The 24,706-nt window shown below is 35.9% G+C and overlaps 1 protein-coding gene across 1 annotated transcript; it reads right to left on the bottom strand.

Annotated features, from left to right (window-relative positions):
• Positions 1 to 5,808: 5,808 nt before the first annotated feature.
• DR1 (down-regulator of transcription 1) lies at positions 5,809 to 23,190 on the bottom strand. The gene is made up of 3 exons (XM_037045512.1): positions 22,283 to 23,190; positions 12,810 to 12,973; positions 5,809 to 6,688 (listed from the first exon to the last, which is right to left on the bottom strand). The coding sequence occupies exons 1-3, from the start codon at positions 22,500 to 22,502 to the stop codon at positions 6,542 to 6,544; spliced, it is 531 nt and encodes a 176-aa protein (XP_036901407.1). The 5' UTR covers positions 22,503 to 23,190; the 3' UTR covers positions 5,809 to 6,541.
• Between the last annotated feature and the right edge of the window lie 1,516 nt (positions 23,191 to 24,706).

The raw sequence follows: 24,706 nt of genomic DNA, 5'->3' as shown, positions 1-24,706 counted from the left end.
TGAAAGAACAGATCAGAATTCCAGAAAAATAACTAAAGAATATGTAGACAAGCAGTCTAGCAGATGCAGAGCTCACAACACTGGTTATAAGGATGTTCAAGAACTTAGCAAGGACCTCAGTACAAAAGAGATCCAGTCAGAAACAAAGGATGCACTAATTGAAATAAAGAACAATTTACAGGTAAACAACAGTAAAGTGTACTTGAACAACAATCAAAATAAATTTAAAAAAGAAACAATGAATCTACAAACAACTTAAAAAAAAACAGTAAAGTGGATGAAGCCAAGAATCAAATCAATGATTTGGAACATAAGAAAGGAAAACACCACCAATCAGAACAAGATGAAAAAAGAATCCATAGGAATGAGAGTAGTGTAAGCAGTCTCTGGGACAAGTTCAAGCACTCCAACCTTCGCCTCATAGGGGTGCCAGAAGGACAATATAAAGCAAGAAATTGAAAATCTGTTTGAAAAAATATTGAAAAAAGAAAACCTCCCCTAATTTGGTTAAGGAAATAGACATGCAAGTCCAGAAGGCATAGAGTCCCAAACAAGATGGATGCAAAGAGGCCCACTCTAAGACACATCATAACTAAAATACCAAAGGTTAAACATAAGGAGACAATCTTAAAAACAGCAAGAAAAAAGCAGGTAGTTACTACAAGGAGAGTTCCCATCATACTGTCAGCTGATTTCTCAAAAAAAATTCTGCAGGCCAGAAGGGAGTGGGAAGAAATTTTGAATGTCATGTAAAGCAGGGACCTATAGCCAAGACTGCTCTACCCAGCAAAGATATCAGTTAGAATGGAAGTGCAGATAAAGGGCTTCACAAACTAAAGGAGTTCATCATCACAAAAATATTATTTTATGAAATATTAAAGGGACTTATTTAAGAAAAACAAGATAAAAAACTATGAATAATAAAATGGCAGTAAATATATGCCTATCAACAATTGAATCTAAAAAACAAACTAAGTATGCAAGAAAAACAGAAACGGGATCATGGATACAGAGTGTTTTGCTGGTTACTAGATGGGAGGGCACTGTATGGGAAAATGGGTGAAGGGTAAAGGAATTAAGAAGTACAAATACGTAGTTACAGAATAGCTGTGGGGATGTAAAGTACAGTATAGGAAATGGAGTAGTCAAAGGACTTATACGCATGACCCATGGACATGAACAATGGTGTAGGGATTGCCTGAGGGAATAGGGGGTGTTCAGTTGAGAAGGCAAAGAGGGAAAAATTGGGACAACTGTAATAGCATAATCAACAAAGAATAATTAAAAAATAAATCTGTGCACTCAAAAAGACATGGTCCTTAACAATAGGGACCAAACACATATTTGTACACCCATGGTTATGGCAGCATTATTCACAATAGTCAAAAGGTGGAAGCAACTCATGACACATAAACAGGTAAATAAAATGTGACATATACATACTCTTATTCAGCCTTAAAACGGAATGACGTTCTAATAGATGCTACAACATGGATAAACTCTAAAAGCACTTCTTTCAAGAAGCCAGATGCAAAAGTACACACACTGCATGACTCCACTTATATACGGTACCTAGAACAGTGTAATCCACAGAGACAGACTGTAGAAGAGTGGTTACCGGGAGCTGGGGTTAAGGAGAGAAGAACGGGGAGTTGTTTAATGGGTACAATGTTTCTGCTTGGGATGGTGACAAAGTTCTGGAGAAACTGGTGATGGCTGCACAAAATCAATGTAACTAATGCCACTGAACAGAACACTTGAAAATGGTAAAGTAATAAATTTTATATTAAGCCATAATAAAAACAATTTTTAAAAAATAGCATGCTTGTTAAAAGATGTTCATAGTAATGACACAGTCACCGTGACCCATCTACAACTGAGTGTGGCTAGGATCTCCGGTGAAAGAAAAGTAGTGAGACATTTAAGAATGGGACTGGGGTGTTATGGGGTGAAGGGATCAACAGATGTCAAGTTGAGAGCCACTTTTAAGATTTGACTTTGTGGCAAATGCAGTTTAATCCTGGGCCTATTCTCTCCAAATCACTGTTTCTTTTTGTATTTTTCCACTGATACCACATTGTTCATTCCAAAAGAGGTTCTGCAGTCTTTCCCCGAATACCCTATCCTAAAAGAAAAACTTAGATGTTCTAAGGTGGGGGTTCTCAACAGGGGGTGATTTTTCCCCTCAGGGGACATTTGGCAATGCCTGGAGACATTTTTGGGGGCTGTCACAAGGTGGGTGGGATGTGCTACTGGCATCTAGTTGGTATAAACCCGGGGGGCTGCTAAAGTTCGCTTAAGGCACAGGACAAACTCTTAGAACAAGTTAAGTGGCCCAAAGTGCCAATAATGCTCAGGTTGAGAAACCCTGTTCTAAGGTTTTACTAAATTACCTAATTTCTTGCACAAACCAATCATAATTATTGTCTTTGCTTCACTATTTTTTCTCTTCTATTTACATCCTTTATAGGAAAAGGCAAATCTAAACACATGTACTAAGGACAGGTCTTGTATTTTGAGGAAATAGAGTGAGGTTCAGTGTTGATGCTTTGATGACAAATGGGGTTAGGCGAGAGGAGGCTATTTATGCTGCCATCCTCTTCACCCTCATCAATCCTACCCATGATACTCTATGCCATGGGGCAAGGTGACACACTGAGGGGGCCAAGCTGTTGGGGACAGAGAAGAAAACAAACAGACCAAAGAAATCCATGGGAAGCCAGTGGAAGGCAATGCCATGCTATTTGAATTGCATAATTCTTCAAGGAGGCCATTTTGGATACATAGATTTATCTTCATATCTAAATAAGGTTTTAACAAAAATATTTTAATTCAATTAAAACTTTACATCATGAATTTTCCACAACTAAACACACTACTTATAAACTCAACGTACTATGTGTGATTATCTAAAACTTGCATTTCTTCTGAGGAGCAATAACCTAATAGTACATAATACTACTATATCACTAACAAGAACCAATACTTTTGCTTTTACTTTCCTCTTGTATGGTATTAAATAAGAACAAACCTGCTGTAGCAAGTATAACACATTTGGTATAATTTAACACTCTTAAGGCCACTAGACCATTAGAAATTCACTATTATGGTACACATTAAAATGGTGTCTTCTTACAAACATTTTGGAAAACTGACAAGTAAATACTGAAACGGAATACATGCACATCCCATAACCCAATAATTCCAGTCCCAGGTATATATCAACAGAAATGCATATATACACTCACCAAAAAACTTATTTAAGAATGTTATTCACAGCATTATTCATAATAGCTCAGAACCAGAAATTTTTCAAGTGCCCATCAATGTAGAATGAATAAACTTTGGAAATAAAAAAAATGGGTAAATTAATAGAATACAATTCAGCAATTAGAATGAATGAACTGCAAATATATGCAACAATATAAATGAATCTCACTCTGGAAGTTAAAAAATGCCCTCTAAATATACCCACAATCTAATTCCTGGAACCTGTGGACTTTACCTTATACAGAAAAGAAGACTTTGCAGATTTAAGGATCTTGAAATGGGGAGATTATACTGGATTAGAGAGGTGGGGCCTAAATGTAGAGTCAGAGGAAGATGTGACTATAGAAGAAGAGAAGATGATGTGATGATGAAAGCAGAGGCTTTGAACACGGAAGAAGGGACCACAAGCCAAGAAGACACGCAGTCACTAGAAGCTGAAAAAAGGCAAGAAAACAGATTTTCCATTCACGACCTCCAGATTCAGGAACCAACTGTGCTTATTATGTTGAATAAGCACTTTGGCCTAATGAAACTGACTTGGACTTTTGATCTCCAGGACTGCAAGAAAATAAATGTGTTGTTTTAAGTTATTAAGTTTGTGGTAATGTTACAGTGGCATCAGAAAATCAGTACACTCACAAACACAATAGGCAAAAAAGTAGTACACTATGTATGATTGTATCTACATAAATTAAAAGACAGACAAATCTAATCCATGGTTTTATTAGTCGGAATATAGTCACTTCTAGGGAGGAAGAAGAAGACAATGTTAAGACAGGGGCAAGAGGAAGGCTTCTGGGATGCTCATAATGCTCTCTGCGTTGGTCTGAGGGCTGGCAATGTGAGTATGCTAAATTTGTGAAAACCCTTATATGTGTATTCTTCTATGTGTATGGTATACGCAGTTTTAAAATTGGTGCCTTTTCAACACTTAACAATCTGACATTCTGCTAAAAAAAGACAGAAATATATTCAAAAAGGTGGGAAAAACAATCACTGAACAATAACTTTATTTCTCAAGAACGCTAAAGATCTGTTTCACTTTCTAAATGATTAAAAAATATCAACAGACAAATTAGTGAGTTTTAAATCCTAAAAAAACAAGCTAATGGTAAAACACTGCTTACTTAGCTTTGTTATACCTGGACCCTAGGACTGTAAATTATCAAAATACAAGTAAAATCCCATTTTCTAACATAACAGTAAACAAAGGAGAATGTCAGGTACTACACAGCAAATGATCGAAATGTCTTTTGGGCCTAAGATTCCTGAAACTAACAAAAATGTTAGTAACAGAAGCCTGCCATTAATCTATATAGATCATTAAATATAAAAACAATTTATAAAACACATCAGAATTTTATTGCTTGAAGAATACAGCATATGAAATCACAAGAATGTCCAAATGCAAAGTCACTAGGCTTCAAACATATAATACATTATCAGATGCAGGAAAATATTAATTAACCTGAACTCTGCATCAGAAAAAAAAAGTATGAAAAAATATCTAAGTTGTTTACATAAGAAACAGATATACTTAAAATAGCAAGTATAAGGATGTTACAGTACAAATTAGAAAAGCCAACACTCATTAACTTATTGTTTCTCAGACTAGACTACCTTTGGTACTTAAACTTTAAAAAAAAAAAAAATCCCTTCTATCTTGTCCAAAATACTTCATAGACAGAATATTACTTCAACTTAAAAACATTCAGCAAAATTAACCTTTTTCTGGCATGGGAAATGGTATTTAATAAATGTATAACAATATTTCACTTTTTCTAAAACTGCAAAATATGATTGTTAAGAAATCTAATTCTTGTAAACTTTACTTACTTAGCTCTCCAATTAAAATTGGAATCCCAGCGGCCACAAACTATCCTTGGGCTTGGTGAATATAGAAATTTAAATGATTTGGCAACTGACAAAGAAATTCAGATTATGTCATACTATCGTAAGTGGCTTTTCCATTTTGTTTCCAAAATACAAACAAGATGCCATTTCTTCAACACATTGGATTCCTATAAAAATCACTACCATACTGTATTAGAACCAAATTAAAGCTTCCTCTCTTTTAATAAGCAGGTTGAAACTACTTTTTATGTTTCATATAGGACTGATTAGTTATTACATGCTTTTTAAAACAAAACAAATCATTTTTTAAAGCTATCACTCTATGATGGAAACAGTGATGCCATTTTTAAAGGAAGCATTGGACACTGTAGAACATCTAGTCAAGAAAATGTGAGAGTAATGCTAAAAACAAACAATAAGTAAACTATAAGTTAAATTACAAAAAATCCCTCTTTTATAGCAAGCATGCTCGTTAACTTTCATTTCTTTCCCCCAGCGAAGGTTTGAATATTCATTAACCTCAGTTAAACTGATGGAACCTAGGCAATTGTTTCACAAGTTCCAATAAACATGAATAGACTAAGCAAGTAATACTATTGACAATTATTGGAGTGAAATAGTAAGAATCATAACAGTCCTCAAAACTGGACAGTCTTTGAAATGTCATAGTTTAGCTCAAGATGAATTAAGCCATAATAAAACAGTAGTTTTATCTCTACATAAAACAAAACCAAATTTGAAAATATAACCCACCAAATTTGTACAACTTGTATAGAACATACACCTCTTCCTAGTTTCTGAATGTCTTGTTTTGAAATTCTTTCAAACAAATATATTTATCTGAGTGTATATGTGTTGCTGTATACACACACACACACACACACGTGTGCGTGTGTGTGGGCTGTGGATATATTCATTTTAAAAGACAAAAAAATCAGCTATTACAGAACTGAAGTCTTTGTTTTTTTCACCAATCTGACCTAATGTCTAATGCATTGCACAGCACCCCCAACCCAATAATTTAAAATTCCCAATTTTTAGTTTAGTTAAAAGGGCAGAGGAAATGAAAAAATGCAGATTTAGAATTTCCATATAAATTTCACTATATTTTTATAAACTTGAAGTTGCCTTTAACACTGTTTACTGATCAATAAAGGACTCACTGCTATCTAAAATCTCATAAACACCATTAAAAATTCAAAATTGATATTATACTGAGCCTAAATTTTCAACAGCTCAAAGAGACAGTTTTTACATGAATAGCACACAATAGATGAAAGTTAACAGCAGACATCCCTAGAATACCAGTGGCGAGTCCACCAAGATGCATACAAAATTACAGATAAGCATTTCTTTCACTGTTTTCTTGTGCAGAGAGAAACATTCATAGAGGAAACAGAACCTCAGCTGGTGAATTTCAGATATCATCATCATCTTCTTCATCCTGAGAAGATCCTGCCTGGTTAGATGCACTGGCTGAGGCAGCAGCAAGCTGTGCTTGTTGAGCAGCTAGCTGCATTTGAAGCCATTCTTGCTGGGCCAGTTCTGCTTGTTGCTGTCTGGCCTAAACACCAAAAACATAAAAACAAATAATTTTTAAAAAGCCCACAACATACACACTTTGGTTAAATGCAGATTAAGTCAATCGCAGACTAAGCCATCAAATCTGGATATTTCCCAACTACTATACAGGGTAGCCCAAAAGGTTTACAGTTGTGAGTACACAAAATTGAGTTTATTATTATATTACAATATTATTTTCCATATGAACTGTAAACCTATTTCTGCCCTATCCTGTATAATGCTGTACATCTGCAGAACAGGAACTCTATGAGACTGATTCTCTTATAGATAGTCCCCCTTTATATCACATAATTTATGACCTTTGGTTTAACTGAAGAAGCTGAAAAAGTTGACAGAAAAATCACAATATTCTCTCTTTGGTTCCTTTACCTGTGTTTCTCTCTTCCTTTTGTTTCACTTGATTCTTCTGTCCTCTCAACTTATGATTTAGATGTAAACATTTTTCAATCCACAATTGTTTTGGTAGTTTTGAAGCTCTCTAGTACAGTACCCCTAACTCTTAGGGAAAAATATAATACATAAATGCAATAACTATCTTGATATTTCTTTTGAGTTTCTATCATAGCTAGTGATATATACATCTCTGTAAATATACATCTTTTTCTGTCCCCCTCCTTCCTTTCTAAATACACATATGTGCACAACTCTGACACACAATCACATATACACATCAGTGAAAAGATACTTATCAAGTACTGAATTTAAATGGGATAGTTAAAATCCATCCACTTGATATATCTATCCTCTATCATAGGGGTGTCAAACTCATTTTCATCAGGGGTCACATCAGCCTCACACTTGCCTTCAAAAGGCCAAAATAATTTTAGGACTGTATAAATGTAACTATTCCTTAACAGTAAAGGAGCTGAAATTACATTCTGCCCTTTGAAGGCAACTGTGAGGCTGATGTGGCCTCCGGTGAAAATGAGTTTGATACCCCTGCTCTATAAAAAACACAGGAGTTTAGAAAACAGGATGCATACATATGTACTACATGCACTGTGGCAACAGATAATATTCCTTCTCAATTTACATGCACTGTTACAACAGCTGAGACTCTTCCCAATTTATTTTCATTCATTAGCAGAAAAAGCCTGTGAAGGGAAAAAATAAATGCTCTTGAAAAGATCATATAATTTCCCATTAAATGCTATCAAAACAATGCTGTTTCTCCCTCTCTTTCATTCATTAAACCGGGATCACGCATACCCTCCTTTATGCATGACCCATTCCTAGTCATCAAACACAAATCAGTTAGGCTTTTTCACTCTATTTTGCATACACCGTAATTCTCTATGCATTTCCATATTTTGTTCTCTAATTATCTAAGTATATATATTTTTCCTCACTAGATTTGAGAACAGAAACTGTTTTCACATTCATGATTGGACTCCCAATACACAGGCACCCAGTATTTTCTGAGCGAATGGTTCGTGAAAAGCCCATGATGCACAACATAAGCTCTACATACCTAACTTTTCTTAATAATCTGTCATGAATTTATTATCCAAATATTCTCAGCAGAAAATTCTAATCAGATCATTATTATACCATATTTTTCAGACTATAAGATGCACTCCCTCCTCCCAAATTTGGGAGGAATAATGGTTGATAATGCTGCTGTTGAGTTCTGTTTATACTTACATTGGTGAAATATGTTATTTATGTTAGTAAATATTTTACTATTTTTTGCTTCAAATTTTTTTCCCTATTGTCCTCTTCTAAAACCTAGGTGCATCTTGCCCTGGCTGGTGTGCTCAGTGGATTGAGCACCAGGATGCAAACCAAGGGGTCACTTGTTCGATTCCCAGTCAGGGTACATGCCTGGGTTGCAGGCCAGGTCAGGCCCCCAGCAGAGGGCATGGGCGAGGCAACTGCACATTGGTGTTTCTCTCCCTCTCTTTCTTCTCCCCTTCACCTCTTTCTAAAAATAAATAAATAAAATAATTTTAAAAAAATAAACATGTAAAACCTAGGTGCATCTTATGGTCCGAAAAATATGGTACTTTTAAAAATCATTTACTGGTAATTCTTACCATTTAAGTCTAAATTTCTCAGCCTGCAGTTCAAGGTACTCCAAATTACTGCTTACTCTAATCTATTGCTCTAATCTTTTTGGGGGCCATGTACTGTGTATTAAAAAAAAAATCTAGAACAAAAAATGTTTCCCAAACATATACCATCCCTCACATTTTTGCTACCTTCACTCATGCTGATATTCATTCTATTGAAATTTCCTGATTTTCACTTACTAAAATTCCACTCTTTCTTCAGATGAAACCAAAATATTATTTTTCCATTAAGTTCTTTCCTGATTCCTCCCAGTAAAATTTAGGTAGTCTAATCAGGAGGTAGAAGTAACACTAGGTAGGAAAACAGAAAAAATATAATATTTCTTAACCAAGTACAAAGTTGTAAACTAGGTAAGTGAAAAGGCAAGAAAAAAAACTACCATATCACACAGGTGGCAACTACAGAGAGCAGCCACCAACCCTCAAACAGAGGCAACAAGGGGAAAGCCTGAAATTTCTAAAACTGAGGAGCTTAGAGGAGCAACCCATGGAACTAAAATTCAGACCTCTGAAAAAGGGGCATAGATTAACTAATACTAGAATCTCTCTACTTTTAGGAGAGCCCCAAAGTTTGAGAGTCACATCCTTAAAGGAGGAGATGAATGTTCAGGCTGGTTCTGAATGTATTAGAGAAACTGCAAACTAGATTCAGTTCCTCCTGCAGGAAAAAACTGAAGCAGCCAGGATTGCTAGCTTGCTTAAAGGAACTCAAAATTAACAGGAAGTAAAAGGAGTCCAAGTGCTGCCTTCCTCTTCTAGCCTGGCAATCACACTCTAGAGCCCCATACTGGCATTAGAGTCTAACAGTATTCAGCTAGAAAGGAGAAAATGTGATTTGGGGAGTACTGGGCCCTGTCACAAGGTGGAGCATAGAAAGGTGGGTTTCAGGCTGAGACAATGGCTTAGTAACTGGCACACACTCATAACCATCAAAATTGAATATAACGCCTTTGTACTTGGGTTCTTTTTATATCTTCCTCATGAAAGTAGTCAGCCTCATATTACAGTTGTTAGTGTACCTGAATTATACCTCCCCCAGAAAAACTTCTTTTGTTTAGGAAATTACAAACCAGACATTGTCTCTAATAACTACTTTTCTGATTTTTATGAAGAAATATGGAAAATAGTTACTCTAACACACAGGCATATTTACTTTTATGACAGGAATACCCAGAGTTCAAAATAGACTAAGAGTACTTCACAAAAAATATTTTAAGAGTTCATAAGAAATTTGTAGGACAAAATAAATACATGAATTTATCAACTTAAGAATACCTATTCTGTGGACCTAATTGATTATAAATATATATAATTTCATAGTGCAGAAAAAACTCAAATAACATCAAGTCTGTCCATAGGTTTTATTGCAAAGGTGCACAATCTAGCAGTTTATTCAATGATCTGCAAAGGCGTGTGCTGGTTTTATTTAAAATTTAACTGACTTTTAGGTACCATGGTCCCATATCACCTTCCAAACTTTTCTCTCCAAAACTAAAAGCATTCTTATGCCCTCAAAATCAATGTTGATTCATAAATTTTATTTGTATTCATTTCCACAAATTAAACTTTTCAACAGTATTAATTCAATTTCCTTTTCCCCTCCTGCCTCTTACCCAATCCATCTCAAGTATTTTGTTTCTGAAACTGGAATGTGAAAGGTAAAGAGGTATGTACTTCTTCTGTTGGAAGTTTTTATTCTTTTAAGATTCTTACTTTCACACACTAAAATGCCTCATTTATAATTTATAGTTAACTTCTATCTTGATTTTTAATGTTTTCTCCTTTCCAAATAATTGCTGCTAGCAGTGAAAGACAGCCTCAAATAAAGCTACTATTACGTATTTAAAATAAAGTCTAAAAGAAGACATGAAATAAAAGTGATGAAAAGATGCTGTATTTACTTGTTAGTTCCTTTCAGATTTAGGACTTAAGTACTTTGTGCTCTAGGGAAGAAGTACTAGGCAGCTGCTAAAATTTTACTCCTGCTAATTTTCTTCACTAGACCAAAGAATCTTCACACATACATCAGGGCAAGAAAAAAGGGTCACAAGGAAGGGGAAATAAAAAAGCAGATGATAAGGAGAAAGAATAAAGATAAATTTGTCAGGCAGTCAATTACTTCTTTAATTCATCTTTTTGCCCTGGAAAGGATAAAGCATGATCCACTTAAAAATTCCAAAATAAATTTAAGTAGATAAAATGGTGGCTAGAGCACTAGCATGGTACTGTAGAAAGAGCACAAGTTTTGGAGTTAGAAAATATGAGTTTGAATCAAGACTCTAACACTTTCTAACTGTATGAACTTCCCCATTTTATTTGTTTAACTCGATCCTTCCTAGTAAACTAAGCTCTGTAATGGCAGGAACTGTCTCTTTTGTATGATGCCGTAAGCCTCGCACTTAGCACTATGCCTGGTAAACGGTGAGGACTTTGTATAAGTATGTGTAGAACAAATGAATGAATAATCTCATGCAAGTTTCTCCGTCTCTGAGTCTGTTTCTTAATGTATAAATGGATATAATAAAATTTATACATAAAAACTCTACAAAGTGCCCTGATCAGGTGGCTCAGTTGGAGTGTTGTCCTGAGTACACCATAAGGTTACAGGTTCAATCCCCAGTTGGGGCACATACAGTAGGCAACCAATTGATGTCTGTCTGTCTGTCTCTGTCTGTCTCTTTCTTCCCCTCATCCCCCTCTTCCTGCCACCTTCCTCTCACTCTAAAAAACAAAATAAATAAATAAATAAACATATCCTTGGGTAAGGATTAAAAAAAAAAAACCTCTGCAAATATGTTAAGTATCTAACAGAGCATCTTTTCCCTTTCATCAAATATTTAATTTAATACTCTCTAAGTGATTTGCAATAGTAAAGAATCAATAAATGATACTCATTAAGGGTTTTAAAAAAACCATTTTAGCTCCCTCTTTGCTACTTTATATTCATACAGGTTATAACACTGTTTGCATGTGTTCACGACTGCCACAAAGAATTATCTCATAGCTTGTTGTGAGGATTAAATAAAACAATAGTTAAATTACTTGGTAACATAATTAACATATGGTTAGAACTCAATAAATGTTAGTAAGCTTTTACTTTCTTATTTTGGTGCTAATCTGGAATAGATTACCTAAAATGATTGCTTCCCAGTTCTAATAGTAACTTACAGTAATTTGTAGGAAATCTTATTTCTATTTAACCCAAAACTGTCTTTCAATTTTGAATGAGAGGCCAGATCTTAGTAGAGAAAAACAATAGCTTCACTTTCTTCCCTGGTTTTTGTTTTGTTTTTTGTTTTTAAATAGGGAGACTATCAGTACTTTGGTACTAGTCCTTGACAGAACTATATAAACTAAGTAAAAGTTTTCTCCCTTTCTCTGAAAATATTTTAAGATTAGAGTGTTTTAAAGGTGTATTAAAGACCCAAGTTAAGGACATGGTAGATGTAAAGTAGATGGTAATCAGATTTTCCTTATATTCCACTCACCATAAATTTTTAGAGTATTTTATCACCAACCCATCATTTTCTTTTTTAAAGTATATTCTATTATTATGCTATTACAGTTGTCCCATTTTCTCGTTTTTATTCCCCTCTGCCCTGCACTTCACCTCCCACCAGCATTCCCCCCACCTTGGTTCATGTGCCATACATATGAGTTCTTAGGCTTCTCCATTTCCTGTTCTATTACCAATCCATCATTTTAAATCATGAGAATATTTAGGTTTACTTTTCATTCTTGTAAAGAATCATTCTGTCTGGAAAAAAATCAAAGTAAAATCTCAGTAGTTATTTAGAGTCATTCTCCTTAGAAAACAGGTTGCTACAAATACTTTTGCATGAAGTAAACAACTGGTCTAATAGAGTCAAACTGGCCATCTCTACACATCAGACTCTGATCAAATAATCAACCACAGAAAAAAATCTTCTGGGGTATGTTGATTTAAGAAATTATTTAAGAAACCTGTCTTATTTCTATTAGCAAACAGGGTAAGATTCAGATGAAAATAATTTAAAATACATCACTTACTTTTGCAAATAATTCCTGTTGCTGCCTCAATAACTCTTCTTCAGGAATGCCAAGGTTTTCCAAACGAGAACTGGCCTTTCTTCTTTTTAACGCTACAGTCTTGCATTCTTGTAAAACTTCTTTTACTTCACTAATATAAGAGCCAAAGCCCAAACTTTCTAGGGCTAGGGAAATGAAAATATGAAAACATGAAAGAATGATAGACCATAACTTATCCTCTACATACGGCATTTTAAGTTTTTGCGGATTTTTTTGAGATTGTTGTTTTCTAATAATTTTACCTAATTTTTAGTTGCATAGCAATTATCAGGATGGCTATGACAAAATATTTTATTAACATTCTTAATGTGAGATTAGAAATTAGTTAAAACTTAAGAAACATTTCAAGTCACAGGCCTCCTTCATTTTTCCCTTTCTTTCTAATTTTTAAAAAACCAAAGCACTTCCTGTAAGGAAAAAAAGGTCCAATGTAAGAACATATAAATTTAGTAAGAAAACACTTTTCCTATGCCACTCATCAAACATCATTAAATCAAACAGTAAATCAAACATCATCAGTAAATCAATCATCAGTAAATCAAACATCATTAAATCAATCACTTTCTCAAAGAATAGAAAATATTTGGAATATATTTGTTAATAACACATATGATGCCATTTGGCTTAGAAAAAGTAGGCTTTGGTAACACGTTTTAAATTTCAGGAGGATAGGATAAAAGAATAGATAAGTTCTTTTGTCCAATATACCAACAGAAACTATTTTTAGCAAAGACACTCAAACTGCCAAGTTAAGAAATACTGGTGGAAATAACTTATGAAATTCAGCACTTATATTCAGCCAACAAGTTTCTCTTGAAAAATAAAACTTAACAGTAAACACTATTAAAACATTTCAAGTATTGTGGCAGAAAAACTGGGATAAAGGATAATTATAAGGATAGAAGACATGTTAATAAAAAATTCTTTTTTCACATTTAAAAAAAGTTTTACAAGAAAATTCACTCTTTAAATGCTTTCTATAATTGGGAAATACAAGGCATAAAATTTCCTTTTGGCTCATGGTATTTAAAATTATATTATATAGTCCTATATATTGACTAAGACCTTAAAGGCATATTTTTGTTTTCTGAGCCAATGATGAAATAGAGATAGTGAAAAACACAGTAAGTGAACTTAATTTAGTTCATCAGTTCTCGTCAACTTTTAAGAATTATGATGAACCAGACTGCCCTCAGTAAAGATGCCCTAAATTCTAATTTCAGGGATTTGTTCTTAATGAAGGGAGAATACCAGATATATCTTTACGAACCCACATTCCCATTGTAAGCTGTGGTTTTTAAGACATTATAGCCCTGGCTGGTGTGGCTCAGTGGACTGAGTGCCAGCCAGCCTGTGAACCAAAAGGTTGCTGGTTTGATTCCTAGTCAGGGTACATGCAGGCTAGGGTTGCAGGCCAGGTCCATAGTTGGGGGTGGGCGAAAGGCAACCTATCAACATGTCTCTGGCACATCGATGTTTCTCTCCCTCTCTTTAAAAATAAATAAAATCTTTTTAAAAAAGACATTATTAATGATTTCAACTTTACTTCAAATGTTAAACTAGTTAAAGCAGAGTATTGAGTTATTTGAATTTTAATTAAGTTAACCTACTGACCCCTCCTTGCCACCTATAAAACTTCAGTAACGCATTATTCTGATTTCTGTATATCAAATTAACCACTGTATAATTCTTGGCCTGAAGGAGCCTGGGGTATAGTGGAAAATTAAGTGAAGGTCAGGAAGCCTGCATTTTTTACTTGAATTAACAAACTGATTATTTTTCAAGTGTTAATGTTAGATGCAAACGTTTTTTTTCTTTTTTAGAGGCACGAGCATTATAGTGTATTTTCAAAAATATTGACTGGAGACAATATCAAAAGAAACCAAGCGAATGGTTTAGGATTTCCTGCCACATTCTACAGAAAATCTTACTTCCTTAGCCCTTTTGGTTCCTTAGGGTACCAAAGTCCCCCAGGATCTAGCCCACCAACCTTCCCAGCTTTATGTCTGCCATTATTAAATTCCTGCATACTTCTACTAAATCTGCCTGCTCAGTGTTTTCCAGCAGGTACCAGTTTCCCACATTCATGCTGATGGTAATGCATTTAAGGGACAGATCAAACCTCATCTTCAAATTAAGCTTGCTTGATCCTGCTAGACAGAAGTAATTTTCCCTTTTTAAAATCAGATAAATATAGAATTTCAAACTTGGTTGTCACTGCACTTGTATTGTAGGACCTTGGTTATGTTGCTTAACATCTCTCAGCTTCAGTTTTTCATCTCTAAAATGACAAGAGCATTTATTCCATAGTATCTTCCTACAACCAGAAACAGTATAATGGTTAAGCATGAAGGCCTGAAGGCTCCCAGGGACTGACCTCCAGCTCTACCTCATATTAGCTGTGTGACCCTACAAAAATTCCTTCACCTTTGCCTCTAAAATAAGAATAACAGTTCCTGTATCTCAACAGATCAGGTTGCTGGGAAGAATAAATTAATATAAATAAAGAGCTTGTAACAGACTGGCCCACAGAAGGAACAATATAAAATATTCATTATTATATCTGTATTAGTTCTAGGGTTATAGGAACCAACAAGCAATTAATTTAAGCCATTTAATACATCGTCTAGTACATAGGAGTAGCTTAACTGAGTTAGACTATGTATTATTTGTATTTGTTTTTCTCTTACATTTGAAAGAGTATCCTAATAAGGATACAGGACCTAGCAAATATATGGTTATACATTATACACCTAAATTCACATTGAACAAGTATATTTATAATATAAAATATTAAATTTACAAAATTAACAAATGAACAGAATGGACAGACACCTCTTTGAAATGTTATGAATTACTAAATATTTTTAAAAATTCATTCCAAACTACCTTTAACCATAGAGGATGTTTTTTAACAAAAATTAAAAATTCACCTTTAAAAACATCTAAGGTTAAGAGAACTGCTTTCAAAAAACTATGCAAGTAAATCCAAGGTTAATATTTAATATTATTCAACAACCTGCTATACAAAAGTACTGTATTCTTTTTTTTTTAAGATTTTATTTATTTATCTTTAGAGGGGAAGGGAAGGAGAGAGGGAGAGAAACATCAATGCATGGTTGCCTCTCATGCGTCCCCCGCTGGGAACTGGCCCGCAACCCAGGCATGTGCCCTGACTGGGAATCGAACGGCAATCATGTGGTTAGCAGGCCCGCGCTCAATCCACGAGCTACACCAGCCAGGGCAAAAGTACTGTATTCTTAATAAAATGGTTTAACAAGAGCAGCCATAAATTTAAATTAAAAAACTGAATTGACTTTAATCCAAATTTTAAATACACTTTGGCTAACATATTAATAACTGGATATAGTAACTTCTAAACAGGGAGATGTATTACATCATTTCTTACCATGCAATAGTAATCATTCCCATTTTACACAAAGGAGAATCTTAAAGGATAAAAGAAATGGCTCTTAAGAAGGGTCACTATTTATTTTTATGCAAATTATTCAATGTACAACAGTACCATATCTAAGAAAGGCCATTCATACTGTCAACATCATAGATTTGTATGTTTACAATATAATGTTATAATTTATATGTTAAAATATGTGCTTTTTCTGGCAGATGGTAGTAAAGGTTTTTAAGGAAGAAGTGCCTTTTTTGTAATATGTACCAAAGAGACTATGAATTGTTAATGGCTCTAGCTCTAAGGACCTTCGAGTAAAAGCCAAAAAAGAAAAATAATTTTTTAAAAATTTGTGGATAAAACACATATATTAATTGTTCCTCAAAGGTCTGGCTGCTACCCTCTGCCATTTATCTTAAAACTATACCCACAAAAATGCATGGTATATTATGGGAAAAAATTACTTAGCACTCCTTTCAATTTGAAAGAGAGACGTTAACAAGATACCCACTTAGGGGAAAAAAACCACAACTTCCACCAGCAATAATAATTGTAATACAGGCTTATCTTATTGTGCAAAAAATGATGTAATCCTGAAAGGTTTTGTCACAACAAGAATTTGTTTGATTTATGAACTTTATACTTCAAAATGTAATGCATTTTTCATTAAAAAATATAAAATAACATTCTGTAATTTCTCGATTTTAGTTTGTTTGTATGTTGGGAAGGGAGAGGTGTGATATAGTTCACTTAAAAAACGTTAAAAGGGACCTGGCTGGTGTGGCTCAGTGGATTGAACACTGGACCATGAACTGAAAGGTCGCTAGTTCGATTCCCAGTCAGGGCACATGCCTGGGTTAAAGGCCAGGTCCTCCATTGAGGGTATGTGAGAGGCAGCAGATGGATGTATCTGTCACACATTGATGTTTCTCTCCCTCTCTTTCCCCCTCCCTTCCCCTTGCTCCAAAAGTAAATAAATAAAATCTTAAAAAAAAACACAAACCATTAAAAGGATGGAGGTCAAAGTGACTTTTTGGCACATTAGCCTGGCAAGGTTTCTGAAGACCCTTAAGAACCATGTCCTCTATGGGACCACTACTTCTGGAAACGTGGGACAATGAAAGACTGATAGCAGAGCTGGAATCAAGTATCACTCATCTTTACACCCTTAGCTGTACCTAGCACAGTGCCAAGTACCTAGTAGTATCCAAAAGTAATTGATGAGTAACAGAAGAAAAACAAAAGATATATCAATTTAAAGAAAAACAGTAGGCTGATGTAGCTCAGTGGATTAAGCGTGGGCCTGTGAAACACACAAGAAAAACAGTAAAATTCTAACTTGAAAAAGTACTGATTATGTGATAAATTATATGGTGCAAATTACATATGTCTCTGAGGAAAAAATATCAGTATGGATGATTATTTAGGCAATACAGTATCATTCTCATTCTCATTATTATTACAATTCTGCAATCACCCAGATCTTGATTTCAAAACTACTTCACATCCACTTTCCAAAACAGACTGTGGTTTAGGCTAGAGCAAAGCTACTCAAAGTGTAGTCAGTCCACAGACTTGTGCTGGAATTGCTTGTAATGTTCTGTGATAAGTAAAATGTGAAAAATCAAAGTAAGCATTTAAGAAACTTCACAGCGAAACTCTAACTATATGAGTGATGGATGTGTTAACTAGCCTTATTGTGGTAATCATTTCACACTATATGCATATACCAAATCATTACATCATACAACCTAAACTTACACAATGTTATATGTCATTTATATCTCAATAAAAAGGAAAAAACCTTTATATAGCAATTTGACAGAGTAATTTTATATTTACTGAATGTAACAAAATATAAACACTTCTTTACACCTTTTTTTTCTTATTTTTCTAGTGATCCATGTTTACTGTATTTTACAAAAATAGGAGGAGGGACTAGAATTTTTAAAAAGGGACTCAACATAGATAGCCTGGAGCAACTCAACTGCTGAAGAAGTCCTCGAAGACTTTTTCAAACTTTCACTACTTTCAGTTACTATTCTCATAAATGTGAAAAAAATGTAGCAAGAAGTTTAATGTGCAGAAAGAAAATAATACCACTTAAAATACTCTTACTTACACTTTAAGGTTAAATATAACAGACTTTCAGCTTTGTATTTTAATCAGAAACACTATATGAATTTTTAAATGATTATTTATGCCCTAGTTGGTGTGTCTCAGTGGACTGATCGCTGGCCTATGAACTGAAGGGTTGCCTGTTGGACTGCAGGTTCAATTCCTAGTTGAGGCACATGCCTGGGTTGTAGACTGGGTTCCCAGCTGGGGGCAACTGATACGTCTTGCACACTGATGTTTCTCTCCCTCTCCCCCTTCCTTCCCCTTTCTCTAAAGGTAAACAAATAAAATCTTAATTATTAATCTTAATTAATAATTATTAATTATTGTAACATATTTCCTGTAAGGTTCTCAACTCTGACTGATTCTCAGTAAATTGCAAGTTATACCTGAAACCCTTAAGCATTATTTATACATAACTGGGGGAACATTGAATAGATATGCCTAAGGTGAAAGACTTTCCAGTTGCAGAACTTGCAGCTCTTCACTCTCAATGTCAATTCTTTCCATAATGTAACAGAACATGTTAAAATTCATTGAAGAAGATGTGTTCATTGAAACCAGCAATGGAATAATAAACGGAACACTTTAGAACTTCTGCTATTTTGTGTATCTGTGATCATCACTACTAAGTCTATTTTCTTAAATTCAAAATAAGCAAGACATTTAGAAATTTTTTTTAATTTAACTTTATAGTTATAGTATTTCACAGATTTACTGGCAATAAAATTACTTCAGCTTTAACTTGAATTTTACATAACTGATTAAATGCTTAATTTGCTGACAAGATAAAGCAAAGTAGCAAGTGAACGAGTGAAATGTCCTGAAGTGAAGTATAGCTCATTAAACTTATCATTAAACTTATTACTTAAATCTCCAAACTTCAGCCCTGATCGGTGTGGCTCAGTTGGTTGGGTATCATCCTGCAAGGTGAAAGGTCTGGGGTTTGATTCCTAGTCAGTGCACATGCCTGGATTGCCGGCCTCTGAGAGGCAACTGATCTGTTTCTCTCATATCAATGTTTCTCTCTCTTTCTCTCTCCCTTCCCCCTTCTCTAAAAATAAAGAAATAATTTTTATAAAAAATCCCCATACTATTTTAAAATATATATTATTATTCCAATTAGATATATCCTATATTCCCAAATAATGAAAGCTGACAGAAAGAATAAAAAATGTTTTATCTACCATGATTTACCTACCTTTCCAGAGTTAGTCTATAAAAACCACACTTTAGACACCTAAAATGTACATACATTAAACATTTCTTTTTTTTTAAGATTCTTTTTTTTTTTTTTAAAGAGAATGGAAAGGAGGGAGAAACAGAGGAAGAGAAAAATCAATGGCCAAAAGATACATGGATGGGTTGCCTTTCGCATGCCCTTAACTGGGGACTTGGCCTGTAACCCAGGTATGTGCCCTGATTAGGAATTGAACTGCAGACTTTTGCGACTTTTTGAAACTTTTTGGTTCACAGGTTGACACTCAATCCACTAAGCCACACCAGCCAGGGCTTCAACATTTCTTTTAAGAAAATTTAAGCTCTTAAGACCAAAAAAAAAAACCCTTTAAAATGATTAATATGAAACTAATATGAACTTATAAATATATAAAATCTATTCCCCTAACTGGGGGAGATTTTGGGCAAAAATGGTACCTTATCCACCAAACAATGTCAATGTTACAGGGGAGGAAAAGTTAAATTTATAAGACTATAACAGGTCAATACATGGTTTTTTAAATTAATAAATGATACTCAGTACACAAAGGAAATGTTTTCACTGGCACTTCCTGACTTATCCTATAATCTGAATTATCATACTCCAAGTTGAGGCATTTAACACACTGCTTGCTACAGCTGCACTTTTATTCCATCATGTCAATCAGAAATCTAAATATATCCTAGAAAAGAATAAACTATCCAAGATGACAGATTGTAATGTGTTATTAGGTTTGGAACAATCCTCACTTCTGTGGTATAAACAAATGTTTAAGCAGATCCTTTAGAAATTTTTTGCAATTTTCATTAGAAAGGCAATGTTGATAGAAGAACCTTTTTCTTTTTTATGAGTTGTAAAAGGAAATTATAGCTATCTGTGTTGGATAATCTTGTGAAGGGCTGATGACAACAATCACACGCAGTATAAAAATAAAAACACAAGAAGAAAAATTGACAAACTGGCCTTCATTTTACTTGCCAGGGTATTCAGCATACCAAAAAAGTAGAAAAAAAATAGTACCTTAAGTATCAAATATGCTTTTTTCAAGGGATTTATTTTCTCCTTACGTACTAAAATGAAAATGGCAGAGTGTATTTTAAGTCTACCTTCCACACATCATTAAGGACCAAAATGAATCATTTAATCCTTTTGTCAATATTGACAGTAAAATATTGGATATGGGGAATAGGAGCAGATGTGTTCTCTACTTCAGAACAACAGGAAAGTCACCCTTTAAATAGTTAAATTATAAAAATAAATTGGCAGACATCCACTTGTCTACCGAAATGATAAAAATTAATTATGACTTTTTCTTCAAAAGAAATCATGAAATTGATAAAATTTTAATTGGATTATTACAAGAGACAAGTTATCACCTCAAGCAGAACAAAACCACTTTAAAAAAAAAGAGTATGTATAAGTGCTTCCCAAAACATTACTACTAGGAAATATGTCTCCCTATCCCTCAAACAAATCATCAGAATGTGGTCTTCAAGTCCCTATTCCAGGACTAACCCCTTTTTAATTTAAGAGAGGAGAAATTGTTGAAACTTTCAGAAGTGTCGTTCAATAAAAGCTTAAGTGTATACATCTAAATGGTAATGGCATCAGGAAGAGAACACAGAAATATTCCATGAAAAAAATCTCTTGCAATCTATTAATACAAGCTTTAAAAATGTATCTCCATAGAACAAGGGAAATGACACAGAAGGAAAAGTAAGAAAGAGAAAGAGGTAAAAAAGAATATTCACCTTTTTTTTACAGAATAGAACTGGAGTGCTTTTGGTAACTAGGACCATTAAACCATTTTCATTAATTTTTTTAAATTTATTGATTTGAGAGATTGAGAGATTGAGAGAGAGAGAGAGAGAGAGAGAGAGAGAGAGAGAGAGAAAGGGGAAAGAGATGGAGAAAGGGGGGAGGGAAGGAGAGCCCGAGACAGAGAGAAAAAGACAGAGAGATTAATCAGTTATTTTTTCTCACTTATTGACACATTCATTGGTTGATTCTTGTATTGTGTGTGTACCCTAACCCGGGATGAACCCGCAACCTTGGTGTATCCAGGAGGGCGCTCTAACAACTGAACTACCCCGGCCAGGGCTATTAAACCATTTTTACAGCAAGAAATATATTCTCTTTTTTCAACACCAACAAACTTCATAACGTTGAACACATTCATGTTAAGGTTTTGGTACTCGTATGCTCACAAAATTCAACTTTTTCTCTAAACTAGTGAAAAGATCGGTGAGGAAGGGGTGCTGTCCCACTCATTGCTAGAAGTTCCTGTCTGAATTTTAATTTTCCAAGGGAGCACTTCTGGGTTCTTTTCTCAGTTGTCATAGTCTACCTTTTCACTTTAGGAAAGCGATTTCTCAGTTGCATGTCTGGGTTCCACTTTAGCCAGGCAAAATTCTTGTTCCTTTGGCTCACCTGGCTGTACGAAAAGTAAGACTACTACGAACACTACCTTTGGGGATGTTACCTGACCTAAATGCTTACAATCCTTACTTGCACTTGCTGGATGAAAAGTACCACGAGACTACTACACAGGGATTTTCTTAAGGCATCCGCTGCCTCCATGCTTGCGTGGTTATTTCATTTCCCAGTACAGATCACGGGAGAGGAATCAAGGCTTTGACACGCACGGGTGAAGCGACCCTCATTTAAAATCCCACACGTAACACTTACCTTGTATGACATGCTCTGGCGAGATGGTCTTTTTTTCCGATTTGTTGCAAATCTCATTGGCTTCAGAAGATATAAGATGAATGAATTCAGTGCAGCAGTTCACCACCAGCTCCCGGGCATCGTTGGCCACCCGGACATTAGGAAGAGTCTCTTTGATCATCTTATTGATAGCAGCTCTGGGTATCGTCAGATCATCATCGTTGCCAGATGAGGAAGCCATCGTATCTTCCTACCTCTTTCGTTCCGTCTTTTAAAAACTCCCCGGTTCTGGTCCTCTACTCCACAAAGATTTTTCAAAAGGCCGCCCTCAGCGTGATCCCATAGGCGCTATGAGTAGAGGGTGCAGAAAATGAAGGGGTAGGGGGTTGGCACTAGAGGGCGGGTAACACCCGTTTGTGAGATTTAGGGCAAGGTTGGGAGAAAAGTCGTGGGACCGAGGATTCTGGAGACAGCACTGCCCAAGCCCGGAAAGGAAAGCAAGGTGGTCAGGAATTTGAGCACCGGGAAACCACCTTGGGGTATCCTCAAAGAGGAGGGCGCTGTCGCCTAGCCGGTCCCCAACGGCGCCAGAACACAGGCTAGGTCCAGGGACACGGGCCTCGCTGCGGTACCCGTCGTACACACAGAGGACTTGGCTCTACAGAGCCCGAGCCCCCGCTGCCGCCGCCGTCAGCAGCCGTTGCCGCCGCTTCGGCCAAACCATCCTTCAGACACCCACGCCGCCGCCTCACAACATGGCCGCAGCCGCTGCTGGAACCCGGGCGGGCGCCTGGGAACGAATAGGGCAGAGTCAGGCACAAGGGAAACGGCACTGGAGGCCGCCGTGGCCGTCTAGCCCGAACGCAGATCGTGGAAGCCGAAACCGCGGCAAAGGTAGTCCCTCAAGAGGCCAGAGAAGAAGGTTTGGGGGAAGCCTCTCCCGACACCCTTTGCGCTACCGGAAGCCTCAGCCCCCCAGGCCCCCCTCCCTTACCGACAGAGTTCCGGGCGTCACCCTTCCCCCACCCGCGCCGGCGGGAACCGCAGGACCTCGCGGCCCTCCGCTTCCTCCTGCAGAGGTCCCGGCACGCGCCCTGCGATCCTGCGGCGGTACGGAGACCGTAGCCGGACGAGCGCGCGCCTGCCGGTACCGGAAAACCTCGAGCACGCGCTTGCTCTGGGGCTGCTGCGCCAGACTGTGCTTTGGGTGGGCGGATCGCCTCCACAGCAGAGGCCTCGAGACCCTCTTTCTCCCAGCGATATTCTCGGACAAAAGAGCGCTGGATATTGTTAAAAGAAGGTTTTTGTTCTTCCTCAAAGAGCCGTAATTGGGATTGAAGAAAAACGAGGCCTGGGTTCTGGGGAAAGCAGAAACCCGTGTGCCTGCCTGTTTCTGCACAGTCTGGAGGAAAAGCTCTTGATGGTACCCAGTAGACATTATTGGGGTCAAAGATCTTAGTGGTCCTCCACAGTTTCATTTTATGGGAAACAAAACATACAGAGAAGTGACTTAGCCCTCCAAGTCACTACTAATGGCTAAACCGGAAACTAGAAACAAGATACTGTGCAGTGGAAATAATGTGTTGAGTACAGTGAGCCACATTAAGAGGTTCCAATTTAGCCATTATTCATGGTGTATTGCATTTTGGTTTCTGGAGTGGGGGAAATAGTGTGAGAGTAAGCAGCTCTGAGCTTTGCGTCTGTCCAGAGTGACTAGTAATGTCAACGTGTGTCAAGTTCTTCACAAAAAATTGCATTTTTTTATAATTAAGCTCGTCATATTGTCATTTGGAGGAAGAATCTATGAATAGTGGGGTGTTGCAATTTCTAAGAAGTAAGCCAGGTACCATTTAAATCAGTTTGGCACTTTAGTTAATCAGATACATTATTCCTGATACATTGGACAGCAACTGGCTTGTTTGAAATGTTTAAACGATTTTATTTAAGAAAGACCTAGATGTGGCACCTCAAGGAGACCTTGGTTAATTACACTTTTTTTTCCATTAGCATTTTCTCCAGTACACTTGTGGGTTAATTTCTAAAATGCACATGCTTGTTCTTCAATGCTGCTAAGTTTAACCAAACCAATTTTTTTGATAAAACAGTATCTTAAAATAGTCTTCAAAGTAGGAATGCCCACGTTTTCAGCTAAATTTACAATAATTTATAAATTTGTAATTGAAGCTTAACATTAAAAAAAGCAAATAATATTAGTGTTCATGTTCATTTGTCATTGCTAACACACCAATTGCTAGTTGGTGGTTAATACAAATTAAAAATAACAAATGTCTGTTTTGTACTGTTTTTATGATTAGCACTGCTACGTTCTTTTACCTAATTACTTCAGTATTATCTTATTTAATACTCAGCAACCTTATTTGATAGATAGTTTTAATCTCCATTTTAAAGATAAGAAAAGTGAAGCTGGGAGAAGCTAAATAACTT

This window comes from Sturnira hondurensis, unplaced genomic scaffold (assembly GCF_014824575.4).
Source record: "Sturnira hondurensis isolate 20B ecotype Veracruz unplaced genomic scaffold, ASM1482457v3 Scaffold0004322, whole genome shotgun sequence".
NCBI lineage: Eukaryota > Metazoa > Chordata > Mammalia > Chiroptera > Phyllostomidae > Sturnira > Sturnira hondurensis.
Note: the sequence above shows the minus strand (reverse complement) of the source record. Positions and strands in the feature narration are given on the sequence as shown.

Coding starts and splice junctions, on each gene's coding strand:
- DR1 (XM_037045512.1), bottom strand. CDS start 22,502: ATGGCTTCCTCATCTGGCAACGATGATGATCTGACGATACCCAGAGCT. Junction 12,974..22,282: donor GCCAGAGCATGTCATACAAG/GTAAGTGTTACG, acceptor TCATTTCCCTAG/CCCTAGAAAGTTTGGGCTTT. Junction 6,689..12,809: donor AACAGGAATTATTTGCAAAA/GTAAGTGATGTA, acceptor TTTGGTGTTTAG/GCCAGACAGCAACAAGCAGA.